At 42.5% G+C, this 23,177-nt stretch overlaps 2 protein-coding genes and 1 long non-coding RNA gene across 6 annotated transcripts in view; 2 read left to right on the top strand and 1 right to left on the bottom strand.

The window, feature by feature from the left end:
- CNKSR2 (connector enhancer of kinase suppressor of Ras 2) overlaps positions 1-7,025 on the top strand; it is a 214,623-nt gene extending 207,598 nt beyond the window's left edge. For 2 of the 3 annotated variants that reach the window (XM_069873850.1, XM_069873859.1), the window contains 2 exons: positions 3,733-3,929; positions 6,633-7,025. In XM_069873850.1, the coding sequence (XP_069729951.1) occupies positions 3,733-3,929; positions 6,633-6,848 (413 nt within the window). In that variant the 3' untranslated portion in view covers positions 6,849-7,025. The remainder of the gene's footprint in view (positions 1-3,732; positions 3,930-6,632) is intronic. The other variant, XM_069873869.1, reaches the window with a different exon arrangement.
- On the bottom strand, positions 1,851-12,680 carry KLHL34 (kelch like family member 34). Of its 2 annotated transcripts, XR_011338908.1 has the most exons (3): positions 12,355-12,680; positions 9,918-12,211; positions 1,851-2,090 (listed from the first exon to the last, which is right to left on the bottom strand). XR_011338908.1 is itself a non-coding variant. In XM_069873887.1 (2 exons), exon 2 carries the CDS (start codon positions 12,083-12,085, stop codon positions 10,298-10,300), a length of 1,788 nt encoding a protein of 595 aa, XP_069729988.1. In that variant the 5' UTR covers positions 12,086-12,211; positions 12,355-12,680; the 3' UTR covers positions 4,105-10,297. The 2 variants fall into 2 exon arrangements, 1 of the variants encoding a protein (XP_069729988.1); XM_069873887.1 differs by lacking the exon at positions 1,851-2,090 and having other exon boundaries at positions 4,105-12,211.
- Positions 12,681-13,036: 356 nt separating this feature from the next.
- LOC138729540 (uncharacterized) lies at positions 13,037-16,902 on the top strand. The gene is made up of 2 exons (XR_011338904.1): positions 13,037-13,538; positions 16,793-16,902. It is a non-coding gene; the product is annotated as an uncharacterized lncRNA (long non-coding RNA).
- Positions 16,903-23,177: the final 6,275 nt, after the last annotated feature.

The raw sequence follows: 23,177 nt of genomic DNA, 5'->3' as shown, positions 1-23,177 counted from the left end.
GGGTTTCACCAACACCTACAGGAAATCAATCAAAGCTTACAGCAGAAGGGTGAGGGAGGGAAGGTTCGTGTATAATCTCATTCCCGCCTACTGAGAGCCATTGAGAGCAGCAGTAATGGAAAATATTAAGGGCTTGGGATGTGTTATCATGACGCCCGCTGCCCTCTCCCCCACCGTGGATGGAACAAGGCAGCATCTTGCCCTGTTTGAGCTGCCCCTGTCTCAGCAGCAGTGAGACATTTAAGGGAAGGCACCTGCTGTTTTTCTTCCTTGCTCTTTCCTTTACAGCAAACGCCGGCCTCTTTTTGTACCCGCTGCTTATAGCTACAGCACCGAGGTGGTGACAGAGCCCGGGGGAGGCAGCTCCAACCGGGTGGAGGCGATGCGCCAATGTGTTTCAAAGACCTGCCATCAGGGCTGTGCTGCCTCACGTCCCTCTAATTCTACCATGTCCACAGCGCCTCTGAGGCAGTGGCAGGCTGTCCGAGGAGGTGAGTGAGCCCTGAGGAGCATCAGCCATGCAGCCAGCCAGGCCGATGGCTCAGGGAGGGAAGGCAGTGCTAGCCCTCAGCACAGCGTTTGAACCCACACAGGCGTGTTGGCTTCCAGGTTCATTAAAGGCACTTGTCATTCAGGACTGAACCTCAGGGTTGAACATGAATGTTGTCCTTTGCCATCATGGGGACCTTTGGTGTTTCAGGTTTTTACATGGCAAGCCTGTACGTAGTGACTGGTTGCTGGTCCAGATTCTAGATCACCCTGGCAAAGTACATTCAGGTGACTTAGTTAAAGCATTGTCTGTCTTCTTTAGCAGACTTTCCCTCCACTAACCACCTGAGGGTTCAACATGACAAGGCTGCTGGCAAAAAGGGACTGCAGGAAAGATCTTATTGCCTTGCATAAGAAAGGATAAGAGAAAGAGAAACAGATGTAAAATACTCCCCTGTCAGACTAAGGTATTTGTTTTTTCCCTTTGCCCTTTAGCATATCACTCCTGTTCCCCAGCAGGCAAAACTAGTGGGCTTCAGAGTTCACCGATATGAACTGATAGAGAGATCCCAAATATCTGATTTTGTTGCTTCATAGACATTTTAAGAAAGCATAAAAGTCAAGACTGCAGGGGATTCTAACAAATCTTTAAATATTTAGCTACTGAATGTTTTGCCCTTTAACACTGTTGTGGTTTGGCTGAATTAGAGTCAGTTTTGTGACTCTAACTCAGTCTCACTTAAGTAATTGCATTTTCTGGAAGCAAAATGCAGTTTATCTCTAGAAGTGATAACACAGGGCATTGTATACAGAAAGGCCAGTGCTTCCACTTACTGGTAACCAAGGCCATCCTCAAGCTGGCGAAAAAGGGCCGCACCTGCAAGGAGGGGCAAGCAGGACAGGTGACCTTAAACTGACCAACAAAGTATTCCATCCCATATACATCATACTCGGTATAAAATGAGAGATCACGAGGGTCTCGTCCCTCTTCTGTGATGGCTGACATCCAGGAAGGACCTCAGCTGTCTGTTACTCCTGATCTCGGATCCATGTATTCCTGAATCCAGTGCCTGAGTCCAGCTCCCTCCTAGCCCTGGACCCATTCCCTCATGTCTGCTCTACAGTATTTGTGGTAACATATAGTCATCGAGGGGTAGAGTCTGGGCGCAATTGCATATGTTTGTATGTAATTTATTATTTTCAAATTATTTTCATCGTTATTATTACTACTATTATTATTTCATTAAAACTGTAATTTTAGTTTCCAACACACGCTTTTTTTCCTCTCATTTGCCCTTCCTCTTTCCCTGGCAGTGGAGGGAAGAAAATCGAGAGTCCAGTTTCACAGTTTTAGCTGCCATAAGTAGCTGGGTCAGGGCTAAACCGTGACAAACACATTAGATGTCTTAATAAGAAAGAAATTAACAAGAAGGAGAAATGCATCTCATTTTTATTCTTCTTCAAGTTCTGGCTGCCCCTTTCAGTGATGAACCTAGCTTTCCAAGCAGCGTAGCACACGATGAGAGTGTTCAAGGAGCTTTGTACAGACCCACACCGCCTCCATCAATAAAAAGCCTCTAACCGTTCTTCACTTCCAATCTCTTTAAAAAAAGAATGTAAGTGTTAAAAACAGCCACTCCCTAAAAAGGGCAAAGGAATAAACTGATGAGAGATACAGCTAGACTAGTTCCTGACTGCAAAATTATTTGATTGTGTAAAGATCTATACAAATGCAAACACTTTTTGTGATGCAGTGTGGAGACGTGGGGCTCTGCAGTTCTTACTTGAGCCTAAGGTGAGTAGTTGCCATACTGCATAGTATAGACATTAATTGGAGGTTGCCTTATCTAGCTCTTGGTGGTCCAGAAATGTCACTTCTAAACACCAGCTCTCCTCCCTGTTGGTTATCAATAGCAAAAACATCTAAACACATGAGGAGACTGAGGTGCACTACTTATGAGTACTTTAGCATGTGCCAAACTTTCAACCAGCACAGATGGCTATGTCTTCGTGCAGGGTCAGTCGCAGAATAAAAGTAATGCTTGAAACCAAAGGGCCGTAGCCTTCCTGTAAGAGCTTTCATGAAAGCATCCTAAGGACATGGGTATATTGGGCAGAAAAAAATAGACACCACTGTGGAAGCCAAGACTGGATGAGACGGTCCCAAGAGCTCTGAAGACAACTGGGAGGCTGTGTGTACAGCTGTGTCGGTGCACGAGAGGCAGCAAGGATGGAGTTCCCCGCCCTGCCAGATCACTGCTTGCCCAGGGCTGCCCTGCCTTCTCCTAGTCACCACTCAGCTAATACTGCAATTCACTGGCAATTTCCAAGTTTGAATGGAGTCATCAGTTTCTTCCAGGGAAAAGTGTATGAGAAGTTGAAATGTTTTGGTGCTTTCTAAAGGAAGCATTTCAGTGCTCATATCAGAGTTACATTTTATCCCTAGCCTTTCCTTAATTTGGTTTTTAAAGAAGCAAAATATTTCTTTTTATTTTTTCCTTTAAAATGCTACCAGTACTAGTTAGAATGTTTTTAGACCTATAATAAATAAACAAACAAACCTATAATGCAAACAGCTCTGGTTTTGTTTGCTGCACTGCTGGGTAGACTGTCACAATTGTGCTCTTATGTCCAGTCCATAGTCTGCTGCTGAACCTTCAGGTAGCAGTAGAGTAAAAAAGCACCACAATCGACAATATTACTGACTGTGAAACAACACTCTTGAGTATCAAAGATAAGGGACAAGAGGAACAGACCTTTCTAGGGAGGAAAACAACATGTCATTCCAATGCCACCATCATAAACATAATCTTGAACGCTGTATCAGTGCTCTTGGGCCGAGATCCAGTCCCTGATCACCTTCCCCAGCAGGATGCTTCTGGGTTTTCCTTTCCTTGTAATGATGAAGTCACTAGTATATTTATTTAACTGCAATACTAGAAATGTGGTTTCTGGCAGTGTGTCACCACAATATTACTACACCTTGCACTATTCCTCTTCTTTCTGTGCAACTCAAGAGTTTACATTCTTGAAAGTTTTTCTCCTCTTCTCCTGAAGGCAATCACGGGACTTTTTTTTCAGGAACTTAGCAGGTGTGAAATATTCTCTTTGTGGTCTAATTAAAGCTGTTGCACATTTTGTGAAGATTTTTCATTGATCTTCCAGTAATTATGTTAATGATACATTGTTCCTTTCTCTATTTTTTCCTCTTTTTTTTTTTTTTTTTCCTTTTTCTCCTTACAGTTGAAACTATAGAGGAGAAAACAGCAGATTCCTTGCAAGATTTGTACAGAGCCTTGGAGCAGGCCAGTCTGTCTCCTTTAGGAGAACATCGGATTTCCACTAAGCTGGAGTATAAGAAATCTTTTATAAAGAGATGTAGTGATCCACTAGTCAATGAAAAACTGCACCAGCTGCGAATTCTGAAAAGCACTTTAAAGGTGAGATAAAAGAGGGAGGAAAAATCCTGCCCCAGGGTTGGATCAGACTGTATTGTATTTGGAGATTAATTGTATGCAGCTGGAGTCCAGGCTGAACCTAGTGTGCAAAACACGCAAGGGAGACGTGGGAAAACGATGTTCGCAAAGCAGAGAAAAATGGGACTTGGGAGAGCAGTTGAAGTGAGGAGATCAGATTTTATTTTTGCGCAGATAAAATCTCAGTCAGCTTTTCCTCCTCTGGCTAGCTTAACAGAATTTAACACAAAACGATCAGAGGAGACCTTAATCCCTTTTATTTCTCTGAACATTTTCATTTACCAAAACACATTTACTCTATAATTGCCAAAGTCTAAAGTTAAGTGAAGTCAGCCTTTTAGAAGGGAGTAGTACCTTTTTCAACATTCAGGTTTTTTTCTAAATGCTGAGTTTGTCCAGGAGGAAACCCCATGTTTACTTTCTGCATAAGCTGATCAGTATTTAATCATTAGGATTGATTAAATAAATAGATAGTGGCAATGATAGATTTGAAGATTTTTACTAACTATTATTCTAAATGGTCCACAGCTCTTTTTGCCTCCCTATCAGCTTCCTTTTTCGTTATAGCAGTTTCGATTCTGTCCTGATAGAGATTTCAGCAAATGATATGATGGATTTCCCCAAGGACCCTGTTAACTATGTTAAATTACCACATTTTAAGTCACTAGATAATCGTACAGTGGATTTTGTAACAGCTTTCATTAGAGGGCTTTGTCAACATTAATTAATTTAGTTTTCCATCACCTAGAGAAGCATTTAAACAATATTATTTTCATGCTGTGGGGCTCTGATCCTGAAAAAAATCTTACGCATACTTAACTTTCTGCACTGTGTCATCTCATTGAAGGCAACAATTACGTGTAGTATTATCTGGTTATTTGAGTCTTTACAGGATCAGAGGCTGGCAGGTAAGGTCAAGATACACAGGCTTTCCACGTGACTTCTGCAAATGAGAAGCTGGAACAAAATCACAGTACTCTCAGGCATGTCAGGGTGGCAGGAGGTTCACGCTGTATCTGTGCTTTTGCACCATGGCAGGGACATCATGATAAGTTTCTAGCTCCATTATAGCCAGAGCTACTGCCGTACTACTGGTAATCGTATCTAACAATAGGTACTGCTGTTACCTCACCAGTTATTCTTTCTTTTTATCACTGCCTTTGATTTCTCCTTTCTGAATGCAGCCAATTGCAGTGGCCTGTTGGAGTTGGTATTCTGAAGTTTCCTTCAATTTATCCAAACTAATAGTAGCCTAAGACAACCCTCCAAATAGCCTCTCGCTCTTGTTGTCCACAGGCTCTCTGTTCCATCATCTGAGTCCTTAATGAAAGGCCCCTCTGCTGTCTTTCTTGTGACAACACAAAACCATTCTCCTGCCAGCTAGTATGAGCTACCTGGCTGGTAATGCAGAAGTGGGGCTACCAGCCACAGTCCATGAGAAGCAGGTTATAGTAGTTGAAGCAGCTATATGATAATCGGCAATTCCCATGATTTAATTTCCACTTATCTTGGCTTGCACCTCCATTTCTGAAAAGGAGCATTCTAGCACATAGCACTAATTATCTGCTCTCTACAAAGCATGAAAAATACCTTTCTACCTACTGCTTATCGGTGACATCTCTGACCCTTCTGATCCTTCCCATCAATGTGGGCTGACACAGCTTAATATGTTCTTTTAATGTGCTCTGCAGAAAGATTTTACATACTTGTAGTATGGACATGGAAAATGTGAGTCAGCAATGAGCAATGAGGTGTGTGAAACCCATCTGGCAAGTAGGATAGATGGAGTGTTGCTGGTGACCATACGATTCCTATGCAGAGAAGTAGTGCTGGCAACCTGTGCGTTAGCTGTGTTTCCAAGGTTTATGCTTGTTGCATCCAGCTTTCACTACCTGCGATGACCATGAGTGGCTATGGGTATGTTGGAGGCTTACTGTGATCCATACTGGCTGCCTGTAATCTCTTGATAAACTAATCACCGGCCAGTGATAATGAAACAGGCACATTTCCTGCCTCAGTGATGGGCAAAGAGGTACCAGCAGCTGTGTTAGATTTTACCCATATCTGCCTTCTCTTTGCCACTGCAGTGGTACGAGGAGGTTGCAGCCAGCCAGCCCGTCACATACACTGGATCTTTAATGAAGGTGAGTTATCATTAATGTGGAGGTTCTTGCACAAGCCTTTGCAATGCAGCACTCGGATATCCCCATGACAAGCCTGGTAAAAAAGGCTTAACTCTGCTGGCGTGTGAGGCCATCTGTCTGCATCCCACACACCCACACATTATTTCTTTTGCTGATCAAGATGAGCAAACAGATGGCACTTCATTGTGTGAAACCCATCTTGAGAAATGTAAGCAGCTAATAGTAAACAGTACAAGGCTTGCTTTTTCTTGAGCTGAACAAGGGGTGAGGAGGGGGAATTGGGGCCCTTTCCGAGGGTGCTGAACAAGTTGAGGGAAGCCCTAGCCCCACAGGTTGATGTGTGACAACCTGTAGGAAGGGCTCCTGTTTGCCAGTGGTCGTATGGCAGCAATACAGTCCCCCCACTTTTAGGGGCTCCATGGCTTGAATTTGCTCCCCCGATTCCCTCCTTCTACCTACATGATTGATTTTGCCAATGACTCATCACTTACATTGACTCCTGCTTGTTCCTTTTTTCTCACAGGCCAGGGAAGGAGAAGTAGCCATTATAGACAAAGTTCTGGATAACCCAGCTTTGACGTCTAGGGACTTTCAAAATTGGAAAAAAATGTACCTTGATCTCTTCATGGACATCTATCAAAGCAGCACCCCGAGGGACTCTGTTAATGGCTCATCTGAGGTGGATGCACTTATAGCCTCCTTAGCGCACACTCACTCTTACATAGAAACACATGTATAAAGGTCTCTCTTTTTGTCCATTTGCTACATGTCAGCCCTTTACTTAAGTGCATAAAGTAATTTTTATATCAATATGTGGGAGCTCTAGTAAATTATATTTTAATGTTACTCAGCTGTGTGACGTAAACCTTCAATGGTCAACAATACCACGTCTTTAATGAGGATTTGTATATTTTATATGCCACCAATGCTCTGCTTGTGTTTACCTTCTGTGAAATAATGAACATAATCTTTAGCTATTAAGGAAAAGTATTTAAAAACATTTTTGGAAGACTGTGGCCTTCATGCAGGAAGTTCTACAAGCTAAAGGTTTTGCTATTGAAGGTCACTTTTACAATGATATTTTATATTATATAATTCCAGTATTGCATTGCATTTTTGGAGTGCGGGTACTATTTTGGTGGTGGGAGAAAACCAATTTTTATATTTAATGAGAAACTCTAGGAGTTTCTTAAATAACAGGGAAAAAGTGGGGCAGTTGTGTTTTGGTTTTGTCAAGCACACAATAAAGGGTGAAAATCAGCAGACAGAAACGACTGATGTGAATTGAAGTATCAAAAGGTTAGGTCTTATTTCTTTGCGCTTTTTTAAAGCCTGTTGCTAAGATTTACCATCAGTGCAAAGGGATGCTGGTTTGTATTTTGATTAAGACCAAATTATCTGTTATTTGTCTCTTAATCACATTTGGTTGATTTTTTAAAGATTTAGTCATGGAACTGTCATTTATGCTGCTTTTGTATTGAAGGTACCAGTATAATGTGCAGATTTTGCAGCACTGGAACTGTAGACTTTGAATGTCCTTGATAGCAGCATTTATCTTGCCCAGAAGAGCAGCAGTGGAAAAGATTCCCGAAGAAATGCTCCAAATCTCACAGGCTTTGAAAATTCCCACAATAGAAAAGGAAAGAATAGGATGTTTCAAATAGCGTAGTCTCTTATGTGTTTTCTAAGCTGTGAAATTTGGCCATATTGTATGCACAGAAGCTGAAAAAATAACTCAGGAGTTAAAAAGCCTCTGGTTTGCTTTTGAAGGGGAAGAGATGTCTCTGGGTTCTGCTGAGTTCACAAGCCAATCGAAATGTTTTAAACTTCCATGAGATTTGAGATGTGCTGGAGAATACCCGGTAAACATGAACAGAAATAGCTCCTTAGAGTTAGGCACATACCTGGAATAGGAAAGTGGGAGGGAAATCTTAAATCAAATATTTACTTTTTATGGGCTTGTTTTGGAAGAGTGGTCAGAGCATGACAAAATATTTCTGCTGCTTTTCAGTACTTTGCTGCATAAGTTAGGACTCATGACATGATTTAATAATGCTCATGTTAAAAGGAGAAACTTCCTTTATACTTTTTGCAGCGAGTTGTACTCTTCACCAACCTTAGACTATTGCCTGTATAGCTCAGTGAATGTACTTTCAACTTTATGAGCTCTGATATTTCCTGGCAGTTATATCCATGAAGGGATGAAGGAAAGAATGAACGGATTTATTTTCTCTCTCCTTCTTTCTTTTTTTTTTTTTTTCTTTTTATTCCTCTCTTTTACCCTCTTTTTCCCTCTCTTTTTCTCTCTGGTTATTTTCTCTTTGTCCCCCTCTTTCCTTCTTTCTGGTTACTTTATCACGTTTGGATTGCAAATGTTTTGCAGATTTTGCACAATTGTACAGAAGAGTGGCCTTTCTGTAGCCCATTTTCAGTAATCCTATATTCCAGTCAATATGGATGACAAATCATGTATTAACGTTTGTATAGAATTCTGGATCCAGTGTAATATTTGTACCATTAGAAGAATATTGTTTGTATAAACTGGACATTTATTTACTGCATGAGTACTGACTTCTATATTAAATTTGTGAGGTTTTTGTAAATTTCTCTTAAAAAATGCTTGACTTGAAATGGATCGTGCTATTGTTCCAAGCATTTAGATTTTCTTGCTATTGTTTTACTGGACCAAAAGTAAATATATTCATATTAAAAAAACCTCTTTATATCTGATGGATGTATATGCACATTGTGTAGTTGATTCCTTGTCAAAACCAAGGCAGTTCAGAAGACTTAGATCTGTTGCCATGCAACAGCTATTCTGCCTGCACTTTACATTGGTAAAGTCAGCTTGTTTGCTTTAAAGGTGAAAATTAAACATTACAGTTTTTTAAGCTAGTCTAGTGACCAAGAACATGTGTCCTATCCATTGTGCTGCCTTCTTTTAAGACTATTAAATGTTCTTCTAGATATATTTTTATTGTATTAACTCTCAGCCTAGAAAGGGAACACTGTAAAATATAGTACAATAAATTTAGCTTTTAAATGAATGTTTGTGACTCGAGATTCAATTTACTCCACACCAAAGTGATTCTGCAGCATCTGACCACTTTGTCTGCATTTCACAGATTCATGTACCTTTAAGTACCCGTATAATCTGTGATTCCGAACTCTGCCAACATGTCCAAAAAGAAGTCAGAATATTGCTGCTTTGTATGTAGGCAGACACTGAATAAAGTCTTCTGAAAACCTTCAGTTACCTCCCTCACCATTGTGCCCCTTTTTTGACTGCAGGATTCTGTCATGTACCAGTTCAGCTATGAACAGATTTGCTGTTATGGGCAGGTACAATAAAGCAGCGTATGCTGCCAAGGTAAGTATCAAGGCATTAGTTCCAGCAACTCCTGTAATGTGTTTCTTGGAGACTGATAATATGTAAACCCATTCACCTCTGGCCATCTAAACTAATACAAGGTTTGGATACAAAAGAAATGCACTGTACTGGTAGTGTGCGTCTTTAAAATAATGCAGAATAAGCATCTGAATGACATGCTACACTAAAGGCTGCTCAGAAAGAAATGGCTTCTATGAAACAGTCACTGTTTTAACATTGCCATAACTGAGTCTACATATCAAAAAAATCCACGCTTTCCAGTAATTCCATGCTGGCTAGCTAAGTTATTCTTGCCTAGTATGTAGCATTTCAAATAATACCTTCTCCCTAGCAGTACTTAGCATAGGCATCAATTTTCTAGTCTTTATACAGCTCACTTTCATTTTATCCATAGCATAAAAATTCAATTGCACTTACCAGCTGGGAAAATTTCCTGTGATTAAGGAAACAGAAAAAGTGGATTATATTTTTTAACCTTTGAAAAATCTGACTTGCAGCACCTATTAATTGCTATCTAGGTATTATTTTTCAGAAGTCAAGGATTACGATTCTCATTCATTGCCTCTAAATGTGCTACTTGCTATGTCCTTCCTCAGTGAGATCAGCTTCCAACTCTGTAAATCCCAGCATCTTTTCCCATACTGGATCCAGACTTTATTGCCTGTTTCTACCAAGTATTTGGCTTATCAAAGCAAATCCTCCACTGTCAGGTTCAGTGCCATTATAATTTTCTTCTTCTTCTTCAGGACTTCTGTGCTGGCTCATCTCCTGGGATGATCATTCCTCAGCCTGTGAGCTCAGCAGTTCAGCAGCCTCTTCTGCAGGATGTCACTGTCCTGCTCATCAGCCACTTCAGAGAGTTGCAGCACTGCGCACTGCAGCCCACACCAAGGCAAAGGGGCTTTGCAGATCTCTTCCCAGCCATCGTTGTCGATGTCATAGCCAACCACATCTTGCGTAGGGACTTCCTGTGAGTTTTGCCATTTCTTTCCCCCGATAAGAAGAGCTGTTTCCTCTACTACTGCCAGGCCGTAGCAAAATCGATCATAGATCAGTGGTCTTAATCGAGTCCATTGGTTTTGATCAGGGTCATATCTTTCTATTTCAGAGAACGGTTCATATAATCCTAAAAAGGTGAATATGGCTTCTCTGATTGTTGCCATCTGGTGCCCAAACCGAGCGATGCTCATGGGAGCTTTTTTCATCCACTGCCCTTCAAGTGAGCTCAGAGAATATAAGTCCTTACTTGTGCTGGCTGGTTCTGAGCACTTGCCGCCAGAGATGTATATAGTGTTCTTGCAAATGGCACTGGCATGGCCATGTATCTTGCATGGCAATTCCTTGGCCTTTGTCCATCTGTCCCTGCTGATGTTGTAGACTTCCACAGATGAATGCAGCAACCCATTCTCACCCCTTCCACCAATGGCAAAGATATCCTTTCCTAGGACACAACAAGAAAACTGGCATCTCTTCTCCAGCATGCCCGTGATTTGGGTCCACGTGTTAAATCTTGGATCGTAACGATGGACTTTGTTGGTAACCGATAAGAGCTTTTCAGTTTTAGAATCACCCAAGGCATCACTTTCTATTTCCCCACCCAAGACGTAGAGGAAGTTCCCCACCACACACATGCTGTGGTTCTGCAGCCTGTCCTGCAGCTGCGAGAGAACTCGCCATTTGTGATTGTAAACATCGAAGGCCACCACATCGGTGATAAGCCCCTCATTTGCTGTCCCTCCTCCCAGAAGAATGATCCGAGTTTTCTGGTTCCTCAGCGTAGTGGACTTATCCTGCAGGACAGGCTGTTTGAAAACAGATGTATGATAATTTATTGCTTTAATGATCAAGCACTTAATAGCTGCAGAGAGGGGCACTTCTGACTGTGTGTAGGTTTTTCTCAGCTCTTCTACTGGAATGAGGCCGTATCTTATGTGCTCTAAAAGGCTATTTGCGTAAGCCAGCCTGGATTTATCCTGTTTCAGCCACAGCAGCACAAGATTCAACAGACAGGTTTCTTTCACCATTGGGAGATCTGGTGACTGAATGACTGTTAGCAAAGACCTGAAGTTCAGCTCAAGCAGTCCTGACAAATCCAAGTCCATTAGCTTCCAGAAATTATTGACAATGTATTTTTCTGTTGCTGCTAAGGCATCAGGCAGGTAGAACTTCCTGGCCACGTTGGCAGAGAAGCAGCAGTTTTCCAAGGCAAGATTGTTAATTAAGTACTGATTGCACAAGCCAATAGCATCAGTCACTTGCAAGTAGCTTGCAGCTTCCAAGGTATCTTCCAGGCTTTCAAAGGAAAGGGGCAACAAGGAAGTATAAATGAAATCCAGGACGTGCTGGAGACCGGTGGGTGAGACAACTTGCAGGTGAATTACACTGGCTTTAGATTCTTGGGTGTAACTTTTGAACATGGCTCGGAAATAATCGCTGGAGCATGCCAACAAGGACTTGTGTGCAGGAAACTCGTTCTCCTTCACTTTCAGCAAAATATCACACAGAAAGCCCTCTGATCTCAGGGTCTGGTACTGGGCAAGCACACCGGTGCAGTGTGCTTTGCAGTAGGACAGGAAGTAGCTCATGGCAGGCAACACGATGCTTTTCCCTTGAGTTATTAAAGCTGAAATGCAATTAGATATTGAAACAGCTGCCCTACTCAACAGCCATTGCTTGAATGCCCAGCAGACCTCCAGCTGTTAGAGAAAAGCCTAAGGAAAAAAAAAAAAGAAAAAAAAAAAAGGAATCAGTCTCTTGCCTGGCATAGTGGGACAGTTAGTAGATTTGTAGTGAAATCAATGCATTCCTTTACAGAAAAAACAGCTGACTGTTGTAGCAGCTGTAGGATGCTTACTTTTCTTGCCTCCGCCGCTTGTGCAAGGGTGAATGGTCCACGGCTGTGCTGAACGCTTGCTTGGCTGGCCATCAGGTGACAGATTAGGGAACTAAATGACAATCCCAACAAATGACACTGTGTCTGCTCAGCCGTCGCCCTCGACCCTTCTTGCTCCGCAGGCAGATCAAATAGATCCTCTCTGGCTGCCAGTGCATGGCTATGAGCAGACACAGACTAGAAGGGAGCACTGGCTTTTCTCCTCTCTTGTGTTTCAAACTCAGATAAGGTTAGACCTCGCCACCCCTGGGACAGCAGCCCTCTTTTCATCCTCTTTTCGCACTCTCTTAGGAAGCCTCAGCCGAAGATCAAATCAGCGCCTGGGAATTATTACGTGAAGATTTTGCTAAGCCCATAAATCTTTGCCCGTCAGGGACTAAGACAACCAAAATACCATGATTAGTCACTGGTTCGATTTGACATGCATTTCTGGACTCTTTGCTTCACATGACACCACCATAACTCACAGCTACCAGAATAGCTGCAGGCACATCCCCTTGTCCCCTCCTCGATCCAGGAACCGATCACAGGCAGGCAAACAGAGTGGCCTGGGACCAGGCAGACGGAGAAACTTCCACTGACAGCCGCAGCCAAAGCAGCTGACTTGGAATGACCTGGCTGGAAATCACAAGGGTAACACATTCGCACAAAGCAGAGACAAAAATAGATTCCCCCAGTTCAGTTGTAGCAAACTGGAATCTGTTTATAGAGGAGGCTTTGCATAATTGTGCTCTTGGTTAACAGCTGGGAACAAACCTGGAGTCTCCAGGGATGGGCCACAGCTGACTAGCTCAGCTTTCTCACTTTCAGTTTGTCCCATTTAGACGCACGTATGTGGGGATTATCTCTGATTTTCACCCAGGCCTGTCAGGGTCTCATTTCTACCAGGAATAGTAGCTATGGGCTACACTCTGACCTCTTAAAGCTTGCTTTTCTTTTTCCTTTATTTTCCTTTATCTCTGGGTGGTGATGTTCAGGAATCTCCTCTCAACACATCTCTTTCCATGTCAAACAGGCTCAGGACCTGCAAAGTGACAAGGCAGATAAATGCCTTGTCCTTTTTGCTGCCTCATGAGCTAGCAGACTTAAGGGACAGAGGACGATCAAGCAGGACTGAAAAATTTCACCTTTTGCTCAAGACAAAGGTAAAGCCTTTTTACTGTATTTGCTCATATTTAATTATGTCATGAAATTTTTGGCTCACCCTTGTAACTGAGGAGTGTTTGGGAGCTGACTGGGTCCTAATATGGATCACACATGCTAGGTTACTGCTGTAGTGAGCTAAAGCCATCTTGCTAAGCAGACTGATACCCTATGCATGCTTTGCTCTGTTTGTGGGGGAGGACTCCAAAAGCGTTGTTCTTCATTGCTGTATAGCTCTGAAAATTGATTTCCTGCTTGACTCCACTTCCCATTATGACATTACAGATCATAAATCAGGATCTTGCTAAAACATCTTCCCCCTTGCAAGCAAATAACATGTATGGGCAGTGGGGATGCCTTGTTTCCTTTTCCTATGTCCATGATGGGACAACTCTAAAATATTTAAGATGTCATTAGCAAAGCTGGGGAGTTGAATCCAAGCTTCTGATCTGATGCTGTTTCTGCACAGACCAGAGACTGGGCACTTCTGTCACCCCTCAGCAGTCATGCAGGTGATGAAGGAGCAGGCCTTAAATGCTGCCACTCTTACAAGTGGTGTTTTCCACATCAGGTACAGATTTCAGTAACAGGAGATGCAGATAAAGCTCCACTTTTTCGAAACAGCAAGCCAGACGCACTGTTGTGCTTTCCCCAGGAGACCAAGCAGTGAGCACAGGGAAGCATGGGGTCTGTGCCTTCAGAAAAGGCTTGAGTTTGAAGAGTGTTTCTCCAGCAGTTCAGGAATAAGCAAGTCCAGGCACCACCTCCTGTTTGCCAGCAGTCCTTGTCCTCCATCAGCCCTTTACCTATGCTGCCATGGTTTCTCTGAGGTGAGGGGCTTGGAGATGACACAGCTAGGAACTAATTCTAGGTGAGGAGAAAACATACAATACGACAGCAGAGAGGTCTCTGTAGCCTGAATTGGGTCCTCAGCCTCCCTCACTGTGTGGCCTCGCAAACAAATGTAGTGCCCCAACCTAGAATGCAGCAGAGGCCAGGAGCAAGCAACCAGCGAGGCAGGCAGCTAGCCACCTGGAGACACCCTTGGCATCTACCCGACAGAGATTGGACTGATCTGTTGTTGAGTCATGGCCGGTAGCCCCTCAGTGCCTGTAAAGTGCTTCATGTGTGGTGGTAAGCCATAGAAGTTGGTACTGAGGACACATAATTCATTAAATCCTTCTTTCCCTGGATCCAGTTGTACCAGAAAGTGGTCAGAGATGTGTCTTGGGCAGCTGTCAGTGTTACTAGCGGCAGCCAAACAATGCTCCCCCCATCAAATGATACACTCCCAGACAAAGGCAATGTGTGGCTTTTCATCGCCCTCAGCAAGGCCCAGGTGCTCCTAGATTTGCACCTTTTTTTCCTGGCACATGTAAAGTACTGGTACAGCACCAGCTGCAAGCACTGTAACTTCAGAGAGGCCAAATGACTCTCAATCTGAACATCTGTGCCTGTGCTCAGAGTGATACCAGGTTAACCAAACTGTGTGCATCACTTGCTTTCCAAACAAATTCTGTGGATCGGCTGCAGTCTATACTGATCAGTTGCCAACTGATTACAGTGCATTGCCACAGGAGCCAATGCTGATTTAATTGATTTAATACCAGTGCCGGACAAGCAGGTCCTATAATTGTATGTAGATTTGCTGTGCAATTCCCTTTCAGACCTATTTCATCTTCGTGGCAAGCCAGCTCATAGAAATAGTAAGAATCATGATCCTTATAAAGCTGTTTATTTGCCCGGATATTTTTTTTTTTATTTCACTTATAATTGAAATAAAGCCAAGTCCTGACCAGTCCCTTGGTCTGGAGTTACCAAAAAGAATTGTCATTATAGAAATTAGATTTCTCCCTGCTCTACTTTTAGGCAGTTAGCTTTGTCTAAGTACAGAGCCTACTCACCCAGTACCCTCTTTTGTCAACAGACAAATTATCTGCAGACAGCAGCAGCTTGGGTCTTTGGCACCTGTGGAGGAATATTTAATGTCCATTAGCATGAGAGCAGGCAATGATTAAAGAGCCAGCTTATGAATCTCAGGAATAGACCTAGCATTAGGTGGGATGCAGTTAAGCCATGATCTTATTTTTCTCAGCTGTAATCTGGAAGATCAGATCTGATGTTTGACTCACTAGATGGTGCTTAAAATTAGGGAAACATTAGTGTTTCAATGATCTATGATTTGCTGGGAATTGATAGTACATTTCTAATCATGTGCATCATTTAGACTTTAAATTAGATTTAGAGTTCAGGCTTTTAGTACATTATCTGTTGAAATCATTGCTATATTATGGTAGACAGTCTGCAACAAAAAAAGTATATTCAGAGGTGTGCTGGAAAAAATGTTGGCTTCCACGCTCTATAGTTATCTTTTTTCCTCATACAAAGCTGAAAAATGGCCTGAATTGCAATGCCATGTTCAGTTTAATCTTGTCAGTAGGGCATCAGTTAATAAACACTTCAATTACCATTGTAAATTTTCCCAATTATTTTTTAAGAGTAAAGGTTATAAAAAAAGTTGCACAAGTAAAATTAGGCTCATTAGTAACAAGTGCCTTTCTGAGAAATGCTCATTACAAAAATCCACAGCGGAGGATTTCTAAGCCACACTGTTCCAGAAGAAATCGGTGCAGTTCAGAGGACAATGGCGCAAGTCCTTCAGATGCTTGATAATGTAACTCATGAACAAATACAGCAAAAATAAGCCAAATGATTAATGCGATAGGGATGATGTATCATAGATGTTTTCTAGAAACTACTAATTAGCAAGATCATATTGATTTAAGTTGCCTTCTAAAAGTCATCAGACTAAAGTCTGTACTTCATCCATGAATAATCATTCACAACAGTATTTGGGTCACCCCATCTACTTAAAGCAACGGATGTTTAGCCTGTGAAAGCAATGTTTAAGAGCAAAACAGTAAGAGAGAAACATTCTTGCAGCTAAAAGCAATGTATGGCGAGATCATGCAAAGGACAAATTTACCAGCTTGGATGAGGTGGGCTGAGGCTGCAACTCTGCTGCAAGTTCATGTCTGCTAAGCCATGGCTACACAGCAGTTTTCCATGGTTTTGTGGAAAAAGAGGAGGTAGGTGGGGAATACCATTGGCACTCTTGGGTTGGGGATGCCATGTCCAAATTGGGTTGTGTTAGCACTAACTACACCAGTGTGAGAAAGCATCATCTATTAAACTGTGAAACATGAAATAAAAGTCTTTCTATCGACCTATGCCTCATTTCTCTCCCTTTTTTCAGATTCCATTTTCGCCTCCCATGAAGATGGATGCCATTATGGCTTCTATTGCTCTCCCAGTGGATTAGACTTGAGCTTCCCTGATGAATAAAAGAAACAAGTTGGGAAAGTTTCTAATTTGAGTTCCTTTTCCAGAGCAACTGCAGTGGAATGAGTCAGGCAATGCAGTTGCAGGGTGACAAAGGTGAATGTGTATTTTAACAAGACCATCAAAGTAGATGCAATAACGGCCTTCCCAGTGCTTTACAGTGTAAGGCAGTTTTCAGCTGCTGTTTGGAGGCCATCTGCTCTCTTGATGGCCCACTGGCACCAAGTTACTCTGCATAGAGCCCTTGCTTTTCTCCCTCAGACAATCAGCACTGCTTGTGCTGCAGCTGAGGCAGAGAGGGACCAGGGGAGCTGTCGCTCTGCATCCAGCTCAGAGCGGCTCAGAAACCATGAGGGCTGCTGACTTTGCACAATGAGGACATGTGTAGCTCTCTGTGAAACAGCTCTGCTCACAGGTCACTTCTGCATATGTGGAGACCCCCTTGCCATAAAAGGAACATTCATGACCCCTGCGAAACACTCCTGTCTCCCCCAGGCCTTGCGACTCATTGAACTGGATCCCCAGGCTTTATCTGCTTGAGAATAGCTAGTATTAAAAGCTGCAGTTTGGAGCTGTATGACCAGTAAGGGCAGGAGAGCTGTCTCATTCTTCTGTCCGTGGCTGGATATACCCAGCAGCTCCAAGCTCTGCCCCTGCTGCGGAGAGCCCAGTCTACCCTCCTGTGGTTTCTGTGCCCCTAGTGACATGTGTACCCAGTACAAAACCTGCATAACTGGGATCCACACCTTGGGTCTAGGAAACTGATAAGGAAATGGAGACTGGTTCCCCATGTTGCAATGATCTTAATGCATTTGCTTTTAATTAGAACTGGGATTTGGTTTTATAGCCATAGAAATTTTAAGGAACAACCAGTGCTCTGGGACCACAGAGGAGAAAACACAAATGATGTTTTCTTCTATTAGAGCACCATGTAGATGAAGTAAAGCTAAGAGCCTTCACACAGTTTGATGCAGACTGCAGAAGTCTCCGAAATTGAGGTGCTTTTCACATAAGTTTGTTTGTATTCAGCTCTTCTATCCGCTAACTCACTTTCAAGCAAATGCTAAGTAACAGACTATTGCTTTGCAAAGTAAGGTTACAGTGTGATCAGCTGCTCTAAGTGCTGTTACCTGTGAGGTAATGGGAGACTTATGCTCACACTCAACTGATCGCTAAACATTTTCCTAGGATCTGTAGGCTATTTCATCATATTCACCATCATTGGCAGCATCAGCAACATGTTACCTAGTGACTCTGGACTCATTCCCTCAGTGAGCTGCAGCACTCAGGCTTACCTTTGGGACCGGACAGATTGCACCAGCACCTGCTAATCCTATTTCATTTGCTCACAAGCACTCAGGTTTGAGCATGGGACAGACAGCTAAGGGAGGGCACTCGAGCCTTTGCACTGGGTGGAGTGCAGCCAGAAAGAATTGCATGTGCTGCAGGATTCATGATGGATGGCAGACCACCAAGTTTGTAGAGAGCTTTTTGTCTTAATGACTTCTGACTGAATAAGCCCAAGCTGGAGTGTGGCAAAGACATTGATGAGATGTGTTCTATTCACCCTTCTAACCTTCAAGAGTTACTGAATGGTACATGACTAGCAAGCCTCACAGATCATCTGTCAGGCTGAGCTCAGAGCCAGTCCATGGCGGTATAAGGTACTCATAGTCCTACCAAGCAAGCAGGGAGATAGACATGTCCCTCCGCACTAGACATAGTTTCTAAATTCCAATCCTGAAAAAAAAAAAAATGTAAGGTAGTTATAAGAACTAGACTGCATGTGTCAAATTTCCTTCTCCAGGACAGAATCTTGGCACTCCATGGCTTTAGTCATCGCCTCTCTTCCCCTGCTATGAGCTGGATTTGTACTGGGCATGCATATAAGCTGTGGATAGCAATGAGGCAAACCCCTCATCCCCATGGTACTCTCCAAGAACTAATGTATTTTGAGCTCATTTTTATTCATTTTTATTTTAGAGCTCTTGTGCCAGCAACAATGCAAATGTTGACTCCCTCATGGAAGTGCCACATTTGCCTACCCAGAAAAAAAACATATTCTCTTTAAACCAGCTCAAAAGGTTGTAGAGATACTGAACTTTTTTTCTAAGAAAGTTGATTTTGATCTCATCTGCCTAGACCAAGGACTGTAGTGAGTGACCCTCAAGGGGAGTAAACATAGACAGTCTATCCTCTGAGCTCCAGCAGTATGTGCCTGGCATGACAGTGTAGCATCATTTTCTTAATGCAATAGCAGAGTTTTTAGGGGATCTTGGCTGAAATAGAAAAATCATCGCAGTATGTTAGTTCTTGTGTCACAGCAAAGGAATGAAATTGTAGACAGGTAAATAGAAAAGCACAGGGCACATGGACCTGAAAACTGTGAAACCCTTTAGGAGGAAACATAAAGTTTAAAATGCCTAAAAGCAAACCACCTTCCCAATACTGCAAAGACTTGTCTGTCCATTGCTCTCCCAGGTGGCCCACGTCTCAAGGGCACTAGGTATCTGTCAGGAGAACCATGGGATTTGTCTGACATTAGAAGTCAGCAGCTCTTGGATGAACTGCTCCAGCCTAGCTGAGATACCAAGCAATATATCTGGAGTAAGCACAGGCCGTCCTGAGAGATGCTGATCAGCTAAGGATGTTCTCTCAGGTGGACTTGCAAAACTCCTCCTGTAGTAAAAAGAGAGCGCTCCTTTGGGTTAAGGATAGGGACCATGCTTCAGAAGGATGCCATGGTCCTTCCAGAAAACCCAGAGCCCTCATACAGACAAAACTAGTCCAGTTGTATCCTCCTCCCTCATTTGTGGAGGCAGCACTGATGTCTAGGAACCTCCTCTGATTCTGACAGCTGTCATGTCAAAGGGGAGGCTGTGAAAAACAGCTGGAGTTAAATGAGAAATGTAGTTAAATGGACGTACCATACAGGTGTATGTGTGATATCCTACTATTGAAAGGGAGAGGAAATTAAAAATAAATGTATATGCTTCAAATTCCTTAAAACTGCAAGTAATGACATTACTAGTAGTTTCTTGAGGTCATGTAACGACAGCAATACAGTACTTTAGGTCAACATTGGCCATCTTAACAGGGTACAACCATGGCTTCCCTACATTTTGGCCTCTTCCAGTCTTCTTTTTTGCTGAACTATGGTCCAACAAGCAAGTTGCTGCAAAGAAAACTTCCATACTTTGTACTATGGAAATGAAAAATCTGATCAGAGGAAACCTTATTTTGAAAGGTAAGTAGGTTTATTTCTGTACAGGATTATATCATCTCTGTGCCTGCACCTTCATTGGCAGTAATATATGAAAGTGTCTACGGGCATGGTGAAAAAAAAAAAACCTAAGAAGTGATATATTAGTTTCACAAATCAGGCTTGGGGAAGACTTCCAGCCCATTGCTATACAGGAAGTTACTGTATGCTGCTAGTATAGCACTTCTGTTACACTAGCCAAGGCAAAGCTTTTAAAAAACATATATTGCGTTAAGTGCATTCCCCCACACTTCCCAACACCAGCACCCAAACATCATTTCTAGGGCTGGATGATTACACTCCCCAAAAAAAGTAAACACTCAAGTTGGGGAGAAGCCTTGAAATAGCCATATCCACTCACTTCTGACACCCACCAACTGTATATGTAAATAACAAGCAATCTATGCAAACAAAACATGCACACTGTGGTATTTCTGCTATTCCTGATTATGGTTAAGAGGATGTAAGTAAAAATAATAAAAATAAAATTAAAGCAATCACCATACAAATCACCTGTCCATTTTTCCACAAGCAGATTTGTCTTTAGCAGAACAAAACAGCTTTTAAAAGTCTGACAGATCTGCTGTAGGGGGTTAAGTTCTGCAATTTTCTTCAAGTGAGCTTTGTGATCTAATAAGTATTTTCCAGTTCAAAGTTTATAGTGTCATAAAAAAAAAGGGGGCTGGTTTTGATTCCTTTGAACCCAATAGGAATTTTGCCATCAACTCTGGTACAAGCAGAAAGACAGTGTTCTTAACATATACAAGTTTTGGGGAGAGAAGTATCTGTCTTACCTTAGTTTTTCAGTTTTACATACCAGTTTTCTCACCTGATATGCAGGTTATATTCTGCTCCCTATGATCTTACTGGAAAAAATGTTGTACTAAAGATCACTTTTTACAACTGAGCCCCTCATCTGCTATAGAACAGAGCCTGATGAGTTTCTACATGCAACTCATTATTTTTAATGTGTTAACTCTTACGTGTAGATGTTACATCAATGGTCTGTATGGTGTGAGCAGGCTGGAGAAGGGCAGCAATAATCACTACTCGCATGCAGAGTCTTCAGCCACCAGCCTTGCATGGTTGCCTTTACTGTTGCTACTGCTGATTTCATTTGAATGACTTCAGAAGCAGATAGGCTTGCAGGGCTGTTTCCTATTGCTCCACCCTCTGGAAACGTTTTCATTACATGATAAAGAGATTGATTTGTTTGGTTGCTTGCTTGCTTGCTTTTTGTTTGTTTGTTTGTTCATTTGGTTGTTTATTTGTTTGTTTTACAGCTAGGCAGGTAGGGACTTCTCATCTTCTTCATATTTTCAGAAAAGAATAATGGAGAAAATACCACATTTCCACAACTTCCAGAATTACAATACATTACCACAACTTCCAGAAAAGAGGTACTGCAGAGAACTTAAGTTCCTGTAAGCCACTTGTGCTTTTCCTTACACTGAAATTCTCAACTACAAAGATGAATGGCGAGAATAAATAGGTACTGCTAAGACATCAGGAATAAAAGTGTTTAGGGCGTTTTAAGAGACAGAAAGAACAGTTAGAGGCCAGGATCCCTTCAGGCACCTAAAAAAATCATGATGGCCATTCCTGCTTATGACAATGTCCTTCCTACTTACTAAACTGCAATGCTTCTGTTATCAAGGTGACACCAAACTGTCTGATTCGGTTCGGGATGGTGTTGTGTGCAATGGGCACTTCAGAAACACTCAGGAAGTGCTGGCAACTGCCCTCCCTTGAGGCCACTGCTGTAAGTCACTGCTGTCAATAAATCTTGTTGCTCTTAATTGTTTGGGTTTCTCTTAGAAACAAATATTTACCAGCTTCTGATTTGTAGTCTTCTAAAGGTCACAGATGCGAGCTCCAAGGGGTGCCAAGCTATTCAACTTTGAACTATTTAATGTTGGCTTCCTGTGCAAGCCTGTGCTGCCATAAAAGCAGGCATCACTATGGGACCTGTGTGTAAGGATAGAGGAATAAATTTCTTCTCTTCTTGTCCCATTTCAGCACATTATTTTTAAAAGCTTATGTGTTCAGCAATGGTAATGAATGTCTTTATTCTGTTCTGCTTATCCTTTCGTGTGAGGTTGATGTGTTGGATGCTAATGGTTTGCTGGAAAGTGAGAATTACTTTCTCATGATACATCTGGATGGAGGGGAAAGTAAAGGATTTTCTTGGAATTGCTACTAGTGCTGAAACTTTGCATTAAGAAAATTCAAGTTTTCCAAAACTATGATAGCCCATCTAATTCTGCTACACAACTGTATGTAGTATAAAATTCCAACCAGGAGAATTTCTGGGGAAGCTGTTAAAAAATTTTATTCCCTTACTCTTTTCATGCTGACTCTTTTCATCTGAATTACGTGATTTGTAGTGACACCGATTGCCTGCATACTCATCTGAGCCACTTACCTGTGAAGGCAATAAACTGTGCGCTGAGCTAATCCATCTTCCTGGTGCAGTTGTTTGGGGTTTGACTTTTAAACTTCTAGTTTTTTCTCCTCTTCCTTTTCTGCCTTGTTTTGCTTTTGGTCTGTATGGACATTACCGATGGCAACGCTTCATGTGACTGGGAGCTACTAGTACTTTTCTCTCCTGGGTGGAAAACTGGTTGGACAGCCAGGCTCGAAGAGTTGTGGTAAATGGAGTTAACTCCACCTGGAGGCTGGTCACAAGTGGCATCCCCAGGGCTCAGTGCTGTGTCGAGTCCTGTTCAATGTCTTTATCAATGACCTGGATGAAGGCATTGAGGGCACCCTTAGCAAGTTTGCGGACGACACTAAGCTGGGTGGAAGTGTCGATCTGCTGGAGGGTAGGGAGGCTCTGCAAAGGGATCTGAACAGGCTGGACCAATGGGTTGAAATCAATGGGCTGAGGTTTAACAAGGCCAAGTGCTGGGTCCTGCACTTGGGGCACAACAACCCTGTGCAGTGCTACAGACTAGGGGAAGAGTGGCTAGAAATCTGCCCAGAGGAGAAGGAGCTGGGGGTGTTGGTTGACAGCCGACTGGACATGAGCCAGCAG

Source organism: Phaenicophaeus curvirostris, chromosome 1, assembly GCF_032191515.1.
Source record: "Phaenicophaeus curvirostris isolate KB17595 chromosome 1, BPBGC_Pcur_1.0, whole genome shotgun sequence".
Classification (NCBI taxonomy): domain Eukaryota; kingdom Metazoa; phylum Chordata; class Aves; order Cuculiformes; family Cuculidae; genus Phaenicophaeus; species Phaenicophaeus curvirostris.
The sequence above is the reverse complement of the archived record's forward strand: the minus strand, read 5'-3'. Positions and strand labels throughout refer to the sequence as shown.